General features: G+C 44.7%; 1 protein-coding gene across 3 annotated transcripts in view; it reads right to left on the reverse strand.

The window, feature by feature from the left end:
• Nucleotides 1-4,631: 4,631 nt before the first annotated feature.
• The window catches only part of KLF7 (KLF transcription factor 7), a 91,829-nt gene continuing 76,994 nt past the window's right edge, over nt 4,632-19,466 (reverse strand). For all 3 annotated transcript variants that reach the window (XM_040476013.1, XM_040476011.1, XM_040476012.1), the window contains exons 3-4: nt 18,442-18,565; nt 4,632-11,010 (exon numbers count right to left, since the gene is read on the reverse strand). In XM_040476013.1, the coding sequence (XP_040331947.1) occupies nt 10,973-11,010; nt 18,442-18,565 (162 nt within the window). In that variant the 3' untranslated portion in view covers nt 4,632-10,972. The remainder of the gene's footprint in view (nt 11,011-18,441; nt 18,566-19,466) is intronic.

The following is a 19,466-nucleotide window of genomic DNA, read 5'->3' on the forward strand; positions in this document are numbered from 1 at the left end:
AAAAAATCAAGATTGGGAACAGAAAGGTGTTAAGAGTCCCCAGGGCCAAAGAGAAGATTCAAATTATAGTCGTTCATTAATATTGTCATTGCACACTATATACATTAGGGTGGGATTAGCCATTTCCAAGCAGGGATGGAAAATGATTTTGTGACAAATTCGACACTGAATCCATTCAGGTAAGGTTTCAAGTGACAAGTCTTTCTGTTTTCGTTTCCGTGAGTCCTCCAGAGCATGTAAATAAGATCAGGGTGTTTATTTCTCAGAGCCTGGGTTCTTTGACTGGCAATCCCATGATCCTGGGTCATGTGCTTCTGAGAACAGTCTGCGAACTTAACCCCCCAGTGATGCTGCAGGAAATATATCCTCTTGCTTTGGTTTTGATATTATTTAGAGTCCTTCGGTGATGACCCTTTATTCCCCCAAACACTCAAGCACATTCCCATTTTTACGGAGGGAACCTGACCTTCCTCTCGTAAGACCAGGACCCAGGAAGTTGTTGCTTCAAGGAACAGAACCCAGCCTGGCAACTGAGGGTCTGTCATTGCCATTATTATCTAACTAGAAGCCACCCATTTGCTGGTAGCTGTTTCCTGTGATAAGCTCCGCAGGCCAGCTTCCTGGAAACTCTTATTTTGATCATGTAGCAGACTTTGCCAGCAACAAAATATTGTTTAAGTCCCTTTATGAACTCGTTTGACTCTCCCGTGGTTCTGTAGTGATGGGCAAAGAAGGGCCTGCCTGAGTGCTAACCTCTCTCTATCTCCCGAGTCCCAAAGGTAGCCACCTGTATCTGTGATTTTTTTTTTTCTGTCCATGATCCCCATATCTCCCATCCACCTTGCACTTGAAGCCTTTCCTTTGAAAGGATAGAATAAACTTGAGCCCAGTAAGGTACACATGATGGATAAGGCATAAAGAGTCACCTCTTTCTGCCTAGCTGTAGTTTAAATACAGGAAAGCCACTAGGCAAAAAATAAATATTTAGGAGTAGACTATCAAGTGCCTGGAAACTGGTTGGAAAAATATTTGGAGGGTCACATTGTGTATATGTGTACACGTACAGATGGTGGTCTGGGAATTTCAGAAAACATGCCGCGGAGGTGAGCACATTTTTTTGCAGTTGTATCTTACAGCATATACATTTATTTCTAGGCATTGACTATTGACGGGGGACACAAGGAAGAGGTGATTTCCTGGATTCAGTCAATGCCTAATGTCCAGGGCACCATTTCCAGGATAATGGTATGACCTGGCCATGAGCCCATCCACTGAGAGCGCTTCTCCCTGAGGGAAGATGGGTGTTCCAAGGATGGGAAAACAAGGCAGAGAATGCATGCACACTTCACTCACAGTCACATTATCTGCTTCCTCCTAAGAGACCTCTGGGTCCTTAAGTAACTTCCCAGTCATCAAATCAGTCTTTATTAAATTTTCACATGCACTTAGTTTTAGATTCAATTTGAAATGTGCTCCAAGGAGCATCATATGGACTAAATAATTAGCTAAAGAGAAATGGAACAGAATAGGTCTCAGACTATGGCACAGAACAGTGTCTCTAAAAAAATACATATTAAGGAAATAATAGCGCAAGGATATCACAAGAATCTTGAAGTTCGTACGCAAGTGACTAAATCTGGAGAAACACTGCCAATCTTAGTTGAGCATTACTGCATGTCAACAACCCTGGGTTGACTCCTGTTCTGCAAAGGATGTGCCGTATCGCCGTGGGCAAGCTGCAACCTCTCTGAGCCACAGTTTACTCAAGTACAACGGTGGCCTTGAAAGAGATCTCCAACTTCCCTTTCAATTCTAGCGTGTGATGACTTACTCATATTCAAAAGTACCTCTTGTAATGAATCGGGGAGGAAATGGAAATAAAGTCAGCGTTGTCAGCGGTGATGCCGTGGCTAAGCCACACACACAAGCATCAAGTTAGCTCCTGGATTATCCAGAAGCAGTACATTCTAGAGTTACCTCTTTCTGGCTAATTGTCCACTGGATTGAGAATCAGGGGACGTAGGAGCCAGCTCTGTCACTTACTCTGCCCCCTGGGCCTTCACAATTCACTTACCCTCTTTGAGCCCCGGGTTCTCTATTTGTGAGGGCAAAGGGTCATGGCAATGAATGATACCTATTCCATTACCATGCAGTCTTGCTGGACAGCTTAAATGCAGCGCTTGTTGAGGAGAAAATTCTATACAGACATACGTCTTGTTCTACCACCCTTTTGTACCTGTCTGTTTCTTTCTGTTACTTTTAAACAGTATGGTGGTATGTATAACTATATTATAAGACAGAATTTCTTAAAAAGAAATAGGTCAAGTTCAAGCAGGCAAAATATTGATTGTCTTTGATAGCGCAGATAAAACGTTTAATGTTGGAGAAGGAATCATGAATTGGCTCCTCATGGATAACCCTGCAAACCGTCATGTAGCCGTCACCTCGAAATCTTGTTTCAGTTAAAAGTTTTAACCATCTCCTCTTTTAAGCCTCTACTCGTAAGCGGAAGACGAGCTACATTATTTGATAATTGACTAAATTATTTATCAATTGCACTGAGCTCTGCTTTTTATGAGGCTCCTTTCCATTAGCACAAAGTACCCCACTGGGTAGGCAACCTCAGATTACAACTGTCACGAGGCTTATGCACTTCTCTCCCCTAGGAGAGCCAGGTTACGCTTTCAGACGACAGCCTGTTGAGTTACAGTTATCCTTATTTTTGCACTCGCTAGTTACCAAGCTTGCTTCTCCAGTCTGCTAGTGGACGAGGAGAGAAATATTGCTGGAAGCTGACACAAAGACAGGGAGGACACAGCAGAGAAGGGAGAGTCACCCAGTATAAAGTCAGGAGTCATTTAGGGTGAGCTCAGGAATCCCAAAGTCTGGAGTCCTCCCTGAACTTGTATTATATTGCAAAAATGGATGCTCAAAAAGGTTGTAAAGTGGGTAATGTATTTTTAGCCATATTTTAAGCAAAAGTTAAGTCTCTAAATGTGGAAGCTTCAGTTGTCTAGAATATCCCCTTATGTAAACCATCTCGTCTCCTTATGTGAAACGATCAGACTTACTACCCGCTCCTCCTTTCAGCACAATGCTGGTCGTCCCCCACCTAAAATATCCAATTCGATCTCTTTTTTATCAGTCAGCTTCTTGGTACAGAAAAATAACCTTTGTTCCAAGTCATACTGCAAAGCTATCTTATCCTTCCTCCTGCAAAGAAACATCTAGGCAAATGACTTTGGTTATGAGAATTAAATCACTCATCTGGTTACAGAGCTACTGAAGGACCGGGAACCAGGAGACAGGTCCGTGGCCTCTGGGCCAGTGATTTCCCCCCCCTCCCCCAGATCTCAAGGTTTCTCCCCAGTCAACATTGGGTTGCCCTGTTGCCCAGCTCACTTGTCTGCTCCGGAGGTGTGGCAGCTGATACAATTTTCAAGACCCTTTTCTGGCCCCCGCAGCTCCTCCTTTTCCTGGTAGCCTAAATTTTATCAGGGTGAGGACACAATCACTCAGCTTCCCTTCCCAACCCACCGCCACCATCCTTTCTCCTGCTCTCCTCTTCAGAGACTGGAACATGTCTGTGCCAATGGACTAAGTTCGGTCACCGCACCACAGTTTTTCTCTTTTTCCTCTGTGCAAATTTGAAGAGTTTCTTGCTGGATTCGTTTGACGAGGAACTGAGGTTACTCACCGCTCTAGCCGGTTCCAAATCCAAAGCGTGAAAAGAAAGCTTGAGTAGTGACACGTCCCCCGTAAGTGAGAAAGGTGCTTACTGTCGGTTCCAGTTAACGATACCACTTCTCTGGGGGAAACGCCCTGCAGGGGATGCTGGGATAACAACACGGGTTCGATTCCCTACCTTCCTCCTCACTCGGTTGTTCTTTCCTGGAGGTCGGGCGTGGGAGACAAGATTTTAGTGAGTGTTCTTTTCAGCTCTGAAGAATTTCCCGAGGCCTTTCACCCCCCCCCACCCACCCCCTCCTCCATGTTTGAGGCTGCTTATATTTGCATCTCCCTCCCCGCCCTATGTCTGGCCACCTGAAGGTCTCCACCTCTGGTTAGCCACCTGTTCCCCACTTTGTTCCCAACTCTCTCCTGGGCGCCGACTCCCCCCAACCCTCACCTCAGTTATTCCCTCTGACCTCTGCCTCTTTTCCCTCTTCCACAAACTGCTTCCGGGTAGCCTTTCCAAATAAGCTCCTATTTCACGCTGCCCCGGAATAAACTCTCGCCTTCTCTCACCAAACAAACTGCTTTCAATAAGCCTCTCCTACCCCCCCCCCCGAAACAAATAACATCCCGTAACCCACCTCGTTCTGAGATATTGCTTTTCATAACCTCCAACTGTTTGTTCCCCTCCTCTCAGAGAAACAGTTTTCAGGGTTCCTTCTTATTGGGCACTGAGCTACCTCGGCGAAACCATAAAACACACACACACACACACACACACACACACACACGACCAACAGCCTCCCAAACAAAGACAAATGACCTAATATAATCTCGCCTTCCCTTTCTCTCTCTGAGAAAGAAAATTCTCGTGAGGTGTATAAGGGCCCATTTGGGTCCCAATGAGGATTTCCTTCTTCCCGACGAAATGAGCTAAGGAGAACTACAGTAAGGCATTCCAAGGCCAAACACATTCTACTGTTTATTACACATATTACATTCTTAAATAAAAATGCGTCACATAACATTTTTTGCATAGATATCTTACAATATACCAATTTAAAAAAGAATTATGAAACAGACCAGTAACAAAAATAAATTTTTTCTTCATTAATAATTTTGTAACATTAACATACCACCATCATATAATACAAATAATAGTTTTAAATCTTAAGACTTTTGTACAGCAAAAAAACTTGACAAAGTAATATATTTATATATATATATAAAAAGCTTAAAAAAAATAAAATGTCAAAAAAAGGCATAACCGAGGGCTATAAGACTGGGTACTTCTGTGATATATTATAAATACCAGAGAAGGCCTGAGAGAATGTGACCTGGGGGGAGGCGGGGGAGGGGAGGGGGCTGGGAGTAGGTCTCTCCTAACACACTTGTTAGACACATCTGGCAAAAAGAAAATGTATAGTGCAAAAATAAATTTCTTCAAGCCAACTGTTAAGAGGATAATAGAGATTTGAAAGAAAAGTGGTGGTGGTCGGGACGTTGTGTGCTGGGTATGGGGACAGGGTGATGAGAGAGAAGGAGTTTGGGGCGATTCATGGAAAGGAAGGGCAGGCTGCAAAAACATTCAACATTTATTTTTGCCTCTGTGTTAGCAAGGAGATCTTGGCCATAATAGGTGTATTTTTCCTCCCTGGAATGAAGCAGAAGTGAAAGATAAGGAAATTAAATCAGGTCTGGGTTTAGATAGGAAATGCATGCTGGAAAAAAAAAAGAAAGAAAGAAAGAAAGAAAGAAAGAAAAAAGAAAAGGAAAGGAAAGGAAAGAAAACGGTTGAGAACCAGCCAATGAGCCCCAAAGCCTTTCGGAACCTAGATTTGCAGAAATCATTCTGCCTCCGGTCCCAAGGCCTAGGATTAAAATGTCCCCTCTCCCCACCCGCCGCCCCTCCCCTCCACGTGGAGCTCCCAGTGTGGTTTCAATATACTGGCATTATAAGCATCCGTCCCCCCCAAAAGATATTAGGCACTGGTGGCTACTCCTCTTAAACGTCAGTAGCCTGTTTTCCTTCTGCGAAGGTACAATAGGTACATCTGCACGCCTGTCTAGGCGTGGGCACACATACCACCCTCATTATTCTGACGTGGGGTCCGTTTTATGGCAGTAGACAGAAGCTGGAGTCAAAGCAGTTTACGATTCCAAAGCTTACAGTTGAAAAAAATTGTATAAACAGTCCCCAACAAAGAACGTATCACCCTTCCCTCATGCCCGCTGAGAGGGAGCCCTGTTTGAAAAGAGTATCTGGTTGGGGATATTAGTGAAGTGACCGCCTAGGATTTCGCTCTCCATTTTTGATACCTGTTTCCCGAGGACTTAAAAACGTAAATGCAAAACACCTGAAGAATACAGTACTATACTGGAAGGGCGCACAGAAGAAAAGTGAATTGCAGCTTTATTCTTCCCCCCCTTTTCCGGGATCTATTTATCAGGAACCAACAGAGGGGGGGTTAAGAGTGTTAAAAGCAAGAGAAAACCCTGAAGCCTCAGGCCATTAGTCCTGATCTCATGTTTACAAGCAGTTTTTGTTTCCTTGGACGCATTTTTGTTATTCCGTCTCAAGTATTCCCGAAGATCCTCACTGAGGAAAGGAGGCCGTCAAAGAGGCATTGGTGTATGCTCAGGCCAGCCCCTCTAGCTTCCAGACTGAGAGATCACCATGTTTACCGAAATTTAACCCAAACTCAGAATTTGAATTCTCTCCTCCAGCCCCTACCCTCCCACGACCACCCACCCCCCCAACACTTGGCAGGTGGCCACTTCCGGAAGATGCCAGGGAAAGCTTCCACATGTACATTTCAAACAGGCTCTGCTTGACGAATTTTCACTTTGGCAAAGATCTGGGTGCAAAATCATGGCCAGAAACGCTGGCCCTCATGAGATCTTTTCAAAAGAAAGAAACGACAAACCTGATTTTTGCAGTTAAATACGTCGCATCTCTCTGACTTTCCCTACCTTCTTCCTTCTCCTAAAACCAACTTGTGCAAAAGAGAAGACAAAAGTACTCTGCACTGTAGTTTATATTTTATGAAGCGACTTCCATGGCGGAAATCATTTTGAACCAATGAAACTGATCACTAGAGGTGGTTGTTCTTGCCATTTGAGTTCATTCCTTTTGACTTTGCCATACAATTCGGGCATGGGGGCTATGGGCGGAATGTTCTGAATGCACTAGGTGAGCTGCCCTGAAAGTCCCATTTATTTCCCCTTTTGATGCAAATAGACATGGCTAATCTGGAAGCTTATCCCAAAGGAGAAGTCCTTAAAAAAATCTTCTCTGGCTTCTGGATTCAAAGAAGATTTTTTTTTTTTTACAGATAGGAATCAGTTCTGCTAATCATGCGTGAGGTTGGCTGTCTTTTTACCCTGTTATAATCAGGCAATCGAAGATGTAAAAAGGGCACAAGAGGTGCAGGAAGGGAGGAGATGGGGTGTCTGAAGGGCTTTGCAAGGGAAAGCACATAGAGAGGAGGAGGAAATGGCCAGCATGAGTTCATTTTGGGGTTTCCGATATTTTTATAAAATGCAGCTTTGTCATGGAATCTGAACATTTCTTTTTCTGGACATAGGACTCATCACCACCAGGCTTTAGGCTGGGCCAATTAACTGTTAGTGGGGCAGGAGGCCAGTAGCTAGGAGAAGCATGATAATTTCACGTTTCCACATCTTTGACTCACAGCCATGTGGCAGGAGGATTCAGAAGCACAACTTGAAAGGAAGGAAATGGTCAATGGCTTAGAAACACTCTTCCTCTGAACATCAAGCTCTGAACCCTGGATAAAATGTGCTCGAGAGGACAACCGCAGGAAACACCATGCCAGGTTTTTCCTTCCAAATTTGGGATCCCCGGGAATGTCAGGAGGTAACGATTTAAATGAGAAAGCGGTTTAATGTGTTTTAAATGTCCATTAAAGCACGGTTTTAAATAACCTGTCCTCTTGGGGGGCAAAGCATCTTCAGATGGTTATTTCCTGGAAAGCCTGCTCCCGCTCACAGGCTCTTACCAACCATCTCTGCCATTTCAGAGACGATGGACATTTTATCACGAATCCGTTTCCAAAATGATGGGGTGTTACCCTCGCTTTTGTGGCTAGGTCACCGATCACAGGTGTCAACCAGGCTAGAGAAGAACAGTTTCAAAGCCATACACTTAGCACCCACCGAATTTCAGGCCAATTCTCACAGCCCACAAAGGACTCTGAAGCAAGTAAGCCTCACCATCGTGGTTCAGCGCGCCCTGCTCCGACCAAGGTCAGGAGCAGATTACAAAGGACCTCACTGATACAAAAGAGAGAGGAATTACTGAACATTTCAGACACTGATGAGGACCAAAAGGGCCTTTGTTCCACCACATTCAAATGAGAACTTTTCAAGACCACAGATGACAACAGGGAGCAAACAAGCAATGATTACTCTTTTGCGTTCTTTTTTTTTTTAAACTTTCTTTTTAATAGAGCCTTGCATTGGTCAGTTCAAAAATTAAATTCAGTATTATAAACCCTTAATAATAGCATTTCGAGAGGCAAGAGCAGCTCCAGCAGGGGAGAGAACATCTGTAAATCGTGGCAGCCACGGCTAATGCCATCACTGGTCTGTGCGTGCATTCATGCTGGAGGCTGCTATAGAAAGGGAAATCAACGAACCAACAAAATCTGGGGTGTCTAAAGTTTCATCTAGTGCACTGACTGGAGGCGCTACAGTTTAATACAGCTGAGGTTTAAGGGTCCCTCACACATCCTTCATCCAGAAAGGATGCACCACACATTCAAATAGAATCCCATGATACGCCCTGATGGACTGGCCACAAAATGCACTCAAATGCAGTAGAGAACTAGAAGATTGTCAGCAAGCAGTGCTCCAGAAAATGTTTCTAAGTCATGTCTAGTTTTAAATCTTTGGAATAAAACTGATTTTTTTTTTTTTTAAATACCCTCCAACTAACATATACAGAATTGCCTCCGGCAAATGGGCAGATTTTATTTTATGTGTGTGTGTGTGTGTGTGTGTGTGTTTTAGGGTGGTTTTTCTTTTTCTTTTCTTTGTTGTTGTTGTTGTTGCTGTTGTTGGTTTTTGTTGTTGTTGCTGTTGCTGCTGTTGTTTTGTTTTTGGTCTACATCGAAAAAAAAAAAACGAAAAAGAGAAAGAAAACTTTAAGGGCCAGACCTCAGAACGCCCAAGTGTCCAACTGGCAGTTACAGCATTTGTGATAAGGAGGCTCCTTTACCCTTAGACGAATAGTTTCAACATCTCAGTGAAATCAAAGGTTGCAGAAAGCTGAGAAACCAAATGCCAAGGATCTTGAAGGTTGCTGTCAGAAATGTATTTGTGTTGCTTAGATTATTAGTTCCTTTTAAAGACTTCAGTGTTGCATCCCAAAGAGATATGGGGCGGCATTTTAACAGTCAATGAGTCAAACAGTCAAAGGAGGGGCAGAAGGGGCGCCAGCTGGTCTGAGGGAGCAGCAACCATGTGCGGACCAAACGCCATTTTTGTTTGTTTTTTTTTAGACGTGTCTTGAAGGGATGGTCCCAGAATATACAAAATATACAATCTGTCCTAATAACCACCCCGCTTGCTTGCATAGGCCATTTAATGGTCCTAAAGGCAGTCTTTGGAGTTGAGGCCAGGGCCAGCTAGCTAAGAATGCGGGTAGATAGAGACCGATATTGGATGTGTGTGGGCTGAAAATGAGGAATGTATGCCCCCTTGGAGTCAGCTTGCAGAGTACGTGTGAGGCCTCTGTTGATCCTGGGTGCTCTAGGTCACGAGTCATGGGGGGGTCTAGCCAAAAAGAATTAGAAATATGTCTCTCCTTTCAGACAGACCATGAGAGAAACTTCTCGACCCTTTCCTTAAATGTCCACCCTTCGTTCCCACAATGGCATTTCGAATTGTGTGTTTTAACAAGTGGGGGAATATGAGCTCAGTGGGTATGAGAGAGGAAGATAGGATGATGTTTTCGGAAGCCACTAGACTCAGGAGGCATCCTCAGTTCTCCCCACTCCTGGAAAGAGTGATATTTTTGGCTTTTTGTCAGGTCAGAACCCAGAGTTAGGCTAAATATGCAGCTGCCCTTTGAGACTAGCGACATCTATGCTGAAAGTGGTTCTAAGGTGGCAATGACACACAGCACGGGGTTGGTCACTATGAGCTGAGGTCATGATGACTCAAGGGGGATGAGAGAACTGTGATGTCCCATCTGATTGGCTGCTTCGAGAGCTGGACATCCAGGTGCCGAGAGAGTCCTGGAGAGGTTTAGTCCATGGAGAAAAGATAAAACATTTAAGCTTCCAAATAAGCTTTTTCAAGTTTTCGTTAGCAAAAACAGAGAGATTAAAAAGAAAAAATCTAGCACTGGCAATAAGGTGAGGCTCAAGGGATATACTGTGATTTATCATCAAGGACTTTATTCTCTTGGCCACTTTGCAGTCATGCTAGAAGTTTCCAGAATCCCTAGTGCATATGGTGTGCAAGAGTCAAAAAGTAAGAAAAGAAAACTCCTCCCTTGAGAGTGAAGTCTAGAGAAATGCAGGCCAGAAAGGTGTAAGGTGTTATTCCAGAGTCTGCCGCCGCTAAGGCCGTTGGTATTGACTCGAAAGATCTCAATAGTACTAAGAACCAAAACCGATCAACAGTTCTGTGAGGAAGTCGGACGCACGGAATAGTAGGACTTTTCACACACAAAGGACAAATAAACCAAGAGTTAATTTTGGCTACCAAACTGCAATTTGGTTTTCTAGGTCATTTTCCCCCAACTATTTAAAAAGAAACATCAGTGCTACACATATGCAACTTTAAGACGTTGTATTCTCCTATCAAGTTGCACTGAGAAGCAAGTTAAATAAGCCCCTCTTACTGCCGTCCACCTGCAGAGACGTCACATCCATTTTCTTTGATTTCCATTGGCAACAGCGGGAAATAATTCCAATAGTGCTGAAGTAAGCAGCCAGTCTGCCTTGCTGAGTTCACCTGGTTTCCTTCTTCTTCGTCTTCTACCATCTGGCAAGGGCAAGGCATAAAGAATAGACGTATATATTTTAAATATAGCTGAGTGCATGACAGTGCGTGTGTGTGGGTCTATGTGAGTGCGTGTCTGTGTGTGTGTGTGTGTGTGTGTGTGTGTGTGTGCGTGTGTACACAGAGGTTTATACGTGAGAACTTTCTTCTGCGAGGCAATGGCTCCCCGCCTGAAGTCCAGCCCCCTGCCTCACGGCATTTCCTTTAGACAACGGCCGACGCCATGGCAACTCTGGCCTTTAGGGTTTTTAGATATGTCTCTTCATATGGAGGGCAAGATGGTCAGACCTGGAAAAACACCTAGGAAATATAAACAACAATAAGGATATAAGAGGGGTCCAGGTAACAAACCCAACTTCCAGCACCGCTTAGAAAACGATTAGCCCTACCTTAAAGGGACCCGGTACATACGTATCGAGAAATAAGGCAGTGTGTAGGGAAGGTGAGCTCGAGGTCAGACTGCGTGTGTTCAAATCCCAGCTCTTCTACTCTTTGTGTGAGTGACTCTGAGCATGTTAACCTCTCTGGGCCTTAATTCTTCCTCAGTAAAATGGCGATAATTATAGTACTTACCTCACAGGTTTGTTTGGGGGATTCAATGAGATGATCTATGTAAAGTGCTTAGAATATTAACTGGCACATAGGAAGATGTCAATGAATGTTAACTATTATCATAGTTGTCATTATTAAAGAAGAAACTAACGAGAAAGTGCTTCGGAAACATGGGACATGCCCGTATGCTGCCCGTAGTACGGCAGAAAGTGATTAGCTTGTGTCATTGAATGGTGGAACTCTAACAGTTCAACGCCCAGATTTTAGTCTTGAGCTTTACAGCGAAAGCACAGAAATGCTGCCTGTGATACCTACGGGTCTGTACAGACACTCTATTACATAGTAAGTCAAGAACAAGAACGGAGAAGTGAGCTCACATTTATTGAGAATGAGAAAACACACAGGCATGTGCTTGGTATTTCCCCAGTATTATCCAGTAACATTCTTAGCAACCTTCCGTGGTAAGTGTTCACACCTCTTGTGTGTGTGTGTGTGTGTGTGTGTGTGTGTGGTAAGGAAACTGAGGCAAGGGTCCTGTAGCTAGCAAGCGGCAGACTTGGGATTAGAACCTAGGTAGATCGGCAAGCCCACTCTTTCAAATGCCCACTCTTTCGAATGCCCTGTTTCTTGTTGCCTGAGGTCCACCACTGAGTGCCCTCCTCAGGCTCAGATCCGGCACAGTGGTCATCTTCACTCCTCCCCCTTTCCTCTGGTCCCAGCAACTTTATCTTCTCTTGGCTAGCCATGCTTCTGCACTCCCAGGAGTACGGGGCTGACCCTCCTCCTAAGGCTAAAGCTACAGCCACAGTGGGCCGACAGTCACGTGACCCATGAAGATTCATGAGAGCCAGTCCTGGAACGCTTGCTGAAACAATTGGAAGACAGAAGCTCTTTTCCCACTCGGGCTGCTGAGCTACTAAGATTGAAGCTGGAGCTGCTGGTGTCCATTTGGCCACGTGGGAAACAGCCTGCTTAAGAATGAAGTCAACGGGGAAAAATGGGCAGGAGAAGAGAAAGAGAGAGAAAGAGTCCTGATGACCACATCTGAGACCCTGGATCCAGCCAAACCTAAAGACCAATCTAACTTTTGTCTTCTTAGTCAGTTGAGCTACAAAATCCCCTTAGAAGCTAACACCAGTCTGAGTCAGGTTTCTGTATCATATACCTAACAGAGTGGGCATTTCCATATGCCTGCAGCCTACAATCAATCTAAGGTTCTGGCTAGAATCTCAGTACAGTCAGCACCCAAGACAGCAATCATTCTGAGTTCTGAGTGTGTGCTCTCCCTCTGGATTCTTCTCTTGAAACTGGCCACTCTCTTACCTGTGAGAATATTCCCAGGCTCTCCTGAGGCCCAAAACACGCTCACAGTCCAACATTCTTGTTAGGATGTTAGCAAGCTGCCCTGATCAGGTTAGCAAGATTTCCTGTTTGGGGCAGGATTTCCCAGTGTTTGTTCATTCTTCGAAAAAACAAACAAACAAACAAAAAACCCACCCTACCTCCTGTGTTGAGTGAACCCACTCTACCAACTCTGTGTTGATTTTTTAAATAGGTACACATGCAGGATATAACCCCAAGGAAATGAAGCAAAACAGAACAAAGGCCAAAATGGAAAACATGTAAAAATGGGAAAAGTGCAGTAGAAAATAATCGAATCCAATAATGTATTGAATAATAATAATTCTAATTCTAATCACACCCACTTATTTCAAGCCCTAATTTAATATGAGCGAGGTATTTGGATAATCCCTTAGAGTGCCATCTAAAGGGGATTTAACTTCCTATAAAATAGGGATAAATATTCTTTAAAAGTAAGTGCTTGATGTTCCTGGTATACAGATTAGCAATACAGCCTATAGGGAATTCAGGAGTTAATTTCCATGACTTTGTCTTATCCTGAGGGCATACTCAGTGTTGACCACTGCCTGCCTGTTCTCTTTCTTCCCTCCCTCCCTCCCGTCCTCCTTTCTTCCCTCCCTCCTTCCTTCCTTCTTTCATCCCAACAGCCTAGGGAAAGAGGATCTAAGTTGGGAAGTTCTTTTTGTAGGCATTTTTCAAAAAGTTAACATCCTCGGGGCGCCTGGGTGGCGCAGTCGGTTAAGCGTCCAACTTCAGCCAGGTCGCGATCTCGCGGTCTGGGAGTTCGCGCCCCGCGTCGGGCTCCGGGCTGATGGCTCGGAGCCTGGAGCCTGTTTCGGATTCTGTGTCTCCCTCTCTCTCTGCCCCTCGCCCGTTCATGCTCTGTCTCTCTCTGTCCCAAAAATAAATAAACGTTGAAAAAAAATTTTTTTTAAAAAAAGTTAACATCCTCAATAAAGATTCTATAAAGAAGACGCCATTCTTATCTCCTCCACCAGCTGAGACAGTCATCAGAAGGAGGAAAAGCCAAAATTTGAACCCAAGTAGTGTGACTCCAGAGCCCATGCTCTAGCCACACCTGCTGTTTAGACTGAGACGAAGGGAAAGCTGAGCTGTCAATTTGAGGAGTTTGTAGCAAGAAGAGTAATGGGTTTGCCCCCCACCAAATGTCTACACTGAATCCCTAGAAACTGTAAACATGGTAGGTTACGTGGCAAAGGGGAATTGAGATGGTGGATGGAATTAATTTGCTGATCAGCTGATTCTAAAATAGGGAGATTATTCCGGATTATCTGGGTAGGGCCAATGCCATCCCGGATATCTTCAAAAATGCAAGAGGGAATTGAAAGAGAAGACAGAGAGATGGCAGCGGACAAGAACTCAACAGCTTGGATGAGGAGGGTATGAGTGAGTAGGGAAGAAATATGGGCCACCCCCAGAAGCTGGAAAAGATGAGGAGATGAAGTCTAGCTTCTAGCAAAAAAATGCAGCCCTGCTGACAGCTTGATTGTAACCCAGTGTCACCTTCTAACCCACGGAAGTTTACTCGTAAGAGGGTGCCTATGAGAAAATGCACTTATAAAGTTAAATAAAGATGATACTAAATTTGTGGCAATTGGTAATGGCAGCAACTAGAAAATGAATCCAGAAGCCCATGCGGTCAGGCCTGAGTGGTGAGCACCCGTGAGAAAGCAGTAAAGCAGGCACCAGGAAAACGCTGGCTGTCTGAAAGAGGAACACGGGGATTGGAGATGGTGGCGGTAAAAGACAGGTCTTGGCCTGTGGACGGAACCTCTTTCCTTTCTATATCCTGAGAACCTAAGGGAAAATGGTAATCTTGATACGGAGCTTCATCTGAAGAAACCCCTCGGTGATGCACACGTTCAGATTTTTATTCTGCCTTTACCAACTGCCTACCACTACGTGCTGGGCATCCAGCGATATATGCGCAAGCATCTATCTTTACGCTTCGAGATCTTTCAGGGAAAAAGAAAAGTGAAAAAACAAACCAAGTCTTTCACGTGATATGAAATGTAACTGCACTCTTCCTGAATCGAACCAGCCTCATTATTTGTGCAAATTCTTGTAAGTGTATGGTGCTTAGAATTCAGACGAGGTCCCTCACCATTGGGGTTGTATTTAAATTCAATATACCAGCAAGATACTTAGTCGTGATTAATTCATATTTATTAATTTATACTTACGGAGAGCCACATAGGAATAGAAAAAGGTAATGCATAAACTCACCATCTAGAAATGCAGAATCAAATGATTCTAAGGGTAATATACCCCCAGAGGGGTATATTTATGACTATATTTATATTTATGACTATACATATTTATATTTATGACTATACATATTTATATTTATGACTATACAGCAGTCAGATGACCTTAAATAAGAAGGTCCTTAATGACTGAAATTTGTTCATTACAGAGGATTAGTCAAACCACTATTGTCATTTTGCCTGCTTATGAAAAAGGCACAGTAAAGTCATGAGGGCATGAAGTCAACGGCAACCCTCTAAGGCACCAAAGGGGCTAGAGACGGGTTGGTATTTGTTACCACCTATAAGTGGGCTGACGCAAAGATCACAATGTTTCCTCTCCACTGCCCAGGATCTCGAAGGTACTGTCCTGATAGCAGTCTCCCTGAGTTATAACTATGCTGAGTTGGCAGAACAATGGCCTATATATCACGGCTCATGGAAACAGAGCCCTGTTTACCAGCACCAGCGGCCTCGTGCCGCATGGACTGAGACACAAGACTCATCCCTCTAGCAAGTGGCCGCTCCACGGGCTATCCTGTTCAGTCTGATGGCAAGCAAGTGGCAGAGGCTCACGGCTTTCTCCCCCAACCCACACCTAAAGCCAGGTGGGTCACAAAACCCAAAGTCTTCAGGGGCCGGGCAGATAAAGTGAACAGGTGCAATGGGCCAAGGACTGACTATCTGATTGTACTTGTGATAAGGCATGGCTGTGAAGCAATCCTGCTCTTCTCTAAGAGGAGACAACGGAGCAAGCGAGGATGCATGGCAACTGGTGGTCTGGCTTCACACTGGGAGACATGCGGTGTGGTGGGAACGGTGAGAGAGCAGTGAGCACGTGGCCACCACGAATGCGTAGTGACGACTGTTTAGCTCCAGAGAATTCTGGCCACACGGGAATGCGAGCCCAGCGTGACCGGATCTTCTGATTTTTCCGGACAAAGCCAGCGATGCAGACATTTTTGTGGCATCTGGTAATTTTAAATGTAAGCAAAGCAAATACACAAAGAAAAACTCATTTATTTTTTCAACTTCCCCAATCGGCAAAATAAAAGTCTAAATTAGACTTGGTACACGCTTTGCAGACAGGAAGCCCCATTCCAAGCTTAGCCTATGGAGTGGTCTGCTTTCTCAAATTACAAGAAGCAAGAGGGAGGTTTCTTACATTTATCCACGCTGTGGTACCAGCGGGACTCACAGTCCTGCTAAGGGCTACAGATGCCCTCTTTTCTGAAGGTTAAAGTCCTTTAGGAATGCCTGCTCCCCAGTCATACCAGGCTTGCCTTTCATCTGCTTTGGGACCACTCCAATCCCCCAATGCCACCTCCCAGACCTGCTCTATTCTTAGCACAATCGCCACCATTGAAACATAAGGTGCTGTCTGTCGTGAGACACTAAATGAGAATCCAACCCCTTATTCCGGACATTGTTGAGAATGCACTATTGGCCAATGCCACGGGACTTTGACCCAGACCTCTCCCAAATCGCAATCTCCCCCAAATACTGTGTCACAGAACTTGTACCATCTGCCCAGTGAATTTCTAGCTCCAGAAAGCATATATTTTGGAGAAGAAAATAAAGCAAAAGACTAACCAAATTACCCATCTCTGACATCTCCTTCACTGAAATACCCAGTGGGCTTGAAGTTATCTCTCCACAGAAATCATACAACCGGTCAGAGTTAGTCCTAGCATGTCGACTGCTGGACAGTTGTAAATTTCTTAAGAAGTCAGTTGATCTGAAGAGAGGAATACTAACTCTGGCCATTTCCCAATAAGAATTGTTCATCCATTTCTAAGGATGAATGCAGTCCACAGTGCACAATCTGAGCCACGGCCACACCACTCTTCAGGGATGGGCGTCTTTTGTGTATGCCTGCTACCACCACACTTGGACAGCTCACAGAGGATTCATCTTCATCCCAGTTGATATAATCCTCTCCCTCAGAGAACTGTGGGCAAAGAGCCACATGCTATGCAGCTTCTTTATTAGCAGCCAGGACTAGAGAGAAATGAACTTGAGATGGCAGTTGAGGGAAGATGTCAAGTGAGAAACATTACTGAAGTATAATCTGTAGAAAAGCAGCCAATGCACATAAATTCAGGAGGCCTTGGCGGTAAGGGATAGAAATTAAAAATCAGGTTCTGTTCTTGGGGAGCAGAAGAGAACTCCAAGGGAACGAAGGACAATAGCTTCATAAAGTGGACTTCCTCGGCCGGCCCTGGTGGGGGGAGGTTATCTCTGGGCTCCAGGAGGCATGGGGGCTTTATTTAGTGCTTAAAGAATGAAGATAAGAGGAAAATAGCCTCTTCAGGAAGAAGGAAAAAAAGGAGGAAAAACATGAATGCTCCTTTACAAGCATCTTAAAGGAGCACCAAGCCAACCGGCCACCCATGAGACCTGGCTACTACTGCTCTGCTCTCCAAACACACACATGCGCGCGCGCGCACACGCGAACACACACACACACACACACACACACACACACACACACACACGACTCCAGAGGAAGGCCTGGTGCGGGGAGGTGCCAGCACAGGCGCGGCGAGGCAGGATGTGAAAGCGATCGCATTTCCTCCCACGGAGAGCCAGGCCTCTACGGACATCCTGCGGGCTGGGGAACCCTGAGGCTTTCAGGGCTTTTATCGTATTAGGAGCATTTTTCTCATCATAACTGAGACCTTTAGTATTGCATTAAAAAGATGGTTAATTTTCTTAAGCTTCCTTTTAAACACAGAAATAGGATTAGAAGGATAACATGCTCAGATGCAAGCCCATTATTTGATTATGTCTAAACCTAATCCTGCCTTCACCTTGGCCTGCAGAGTCTCCATTTTGGGGTTTATTGGTTGATAATGCCAAGGCTGTCAGATACTATTACTTGTGAAGTATCTGTTGCTACGTGCTCTTTCTTCCACTATCAAATGCTGAAGGTTTGAAACTGAATTATAGGATAAGGTCTCAAAGCCTCGCCATCTTTTAGACTTTAGCCCCTATTTTCAAAGGAGAACGAGTGATTCAGGCCCCCAAAGAACGGGGACTCTCTCCGGTAAATTCATGTCTACTAACGCTTCAGAGGAGAGCCTTATGAGTAGCCTTCCTTCCGTTCGGCAGGCTTTCTATTCTTTCATGTTATTAAGCGTGAGGGAAACTGGTATTGATGCTAATAAAAAGATCAGAAGGAGCAGCTACAGGTGACCATTCTCTAGCTTATTACTTTTCATATTACAGTAAAATCACCTGCCACCTCATCTCCTTGAGGGTAGGAACTGTGTCTTATTGCCATTCAGTGACGAACACGATTCCTGGCCCAAAGCTGGCATTCGCTAATTACCCATGTTACCGGACCACGAGTCCATATCATCTCTTGATTTTACCCTGAAAGGCACCCTTATCTCCTCGGTTTTCTCAGTGGCCAAGTAAAAGGCATTCCCAGGCCTGAGTCTCTGGGACAGAGGCTTGGGATAACCCCAGAAGCATATGGGCAGTCCACCCCCAACCCGCCTCACCTTCTCCCCTCCCCATCCCGGAAGCTTCCTCGTTTCTTTACCTGTCGCAGTGGTTGCATTTAAAGGGCTTTGCACCTGTGTGTTTCCTGTAGTGCCTCGTGAGCTCATCGCTTCGTGCAAAACGCCATTCACACCCTTCCCATGAGCACTTATAAGGCTTCTCACCTGCAAGAAGAGACGGAACGACCATGGTCAACAACGGGAACAAAATGGCCACATACCTGATCAGGTTCGGCTCTCTAGCCACCGTCTTGAGAAAGGACCGTAGAAATCATTCTCGAAAGACTACATTGCCTAATACGCTGTGTCACATTTTCTTTAGTCTCCTGGTGTGGTGTTGTTGCTGTTGCTGTTGTGGTTTTTAACCTTCAAAAGTGGTCTCACAGGATCCTCTAATCTGGAGCTGTCATTTCAGTTCACAGAGTCAGAGCATTTCCTTCAACTGGTGAGGGATCAATTTTTATTTATTTTCTATTCCCTGGAGCACTTTGACCCCCACTGTCCAAGCAGAAAGGAAATGCGCTATTTTCGTCCGAACCGCAAATGCTTCTAATTCTATTTTTCTCCAGTACCTACAGTAATTTACCATTTCAGCCTTTTTAGCTTTCTCCCTCCTCTTCCCTCCTACCACAAACTGGAGGCAGGGACCTGACTGACAAGGCAAACAGCTCAGGTCTCCCAGAACCACTGTGCCTTCCAGTAAACGGGAGTGGATGGACAGTCAGGAGAAAGGGCTACAGTTTGAGAGTAAAACAGAAATCCCTTGACGATTCCTGCCATTTATGTAAAATACAGTCACAAAGTCCTATTTAAGAAGGCCATAACTTAATGGTTCCAGAGCTTTCATAGTAGAGAGAGATACAGAGTATTACAAAATATTTTTAAAGCCAATTTGTAGAGCAAGGTTTTAGCCACAGTGAAGCTGCTTATAAGTATGAAATTCGAGCTCTTGTGCTCAAGTGACCTTTTCGCACAGTAAATACAGATGGAGGGATATGCAAGAGAAAGACACGATTTTTCCCTAGACCTTTTCTTTTAACCCATCAACGTCTGTCACCAAACATGG

Source organism: Herpailurus yagouaroundi, unplaced genomic scaffold (assembly GCF_014898765.1).
Source record: "Herpailurus yagouaroundi ecotype Mexico unplaced genomic scaffold, PumYag 140, whole genome shotgun sequence".
In the NCBI taxonomy this organism is placed as follows: Eukaryota; Metazoa; Chordata; class Mammalia; order Carnivora; family Felidae; genus Herpailurus; species Herpailurus yagouaroundi.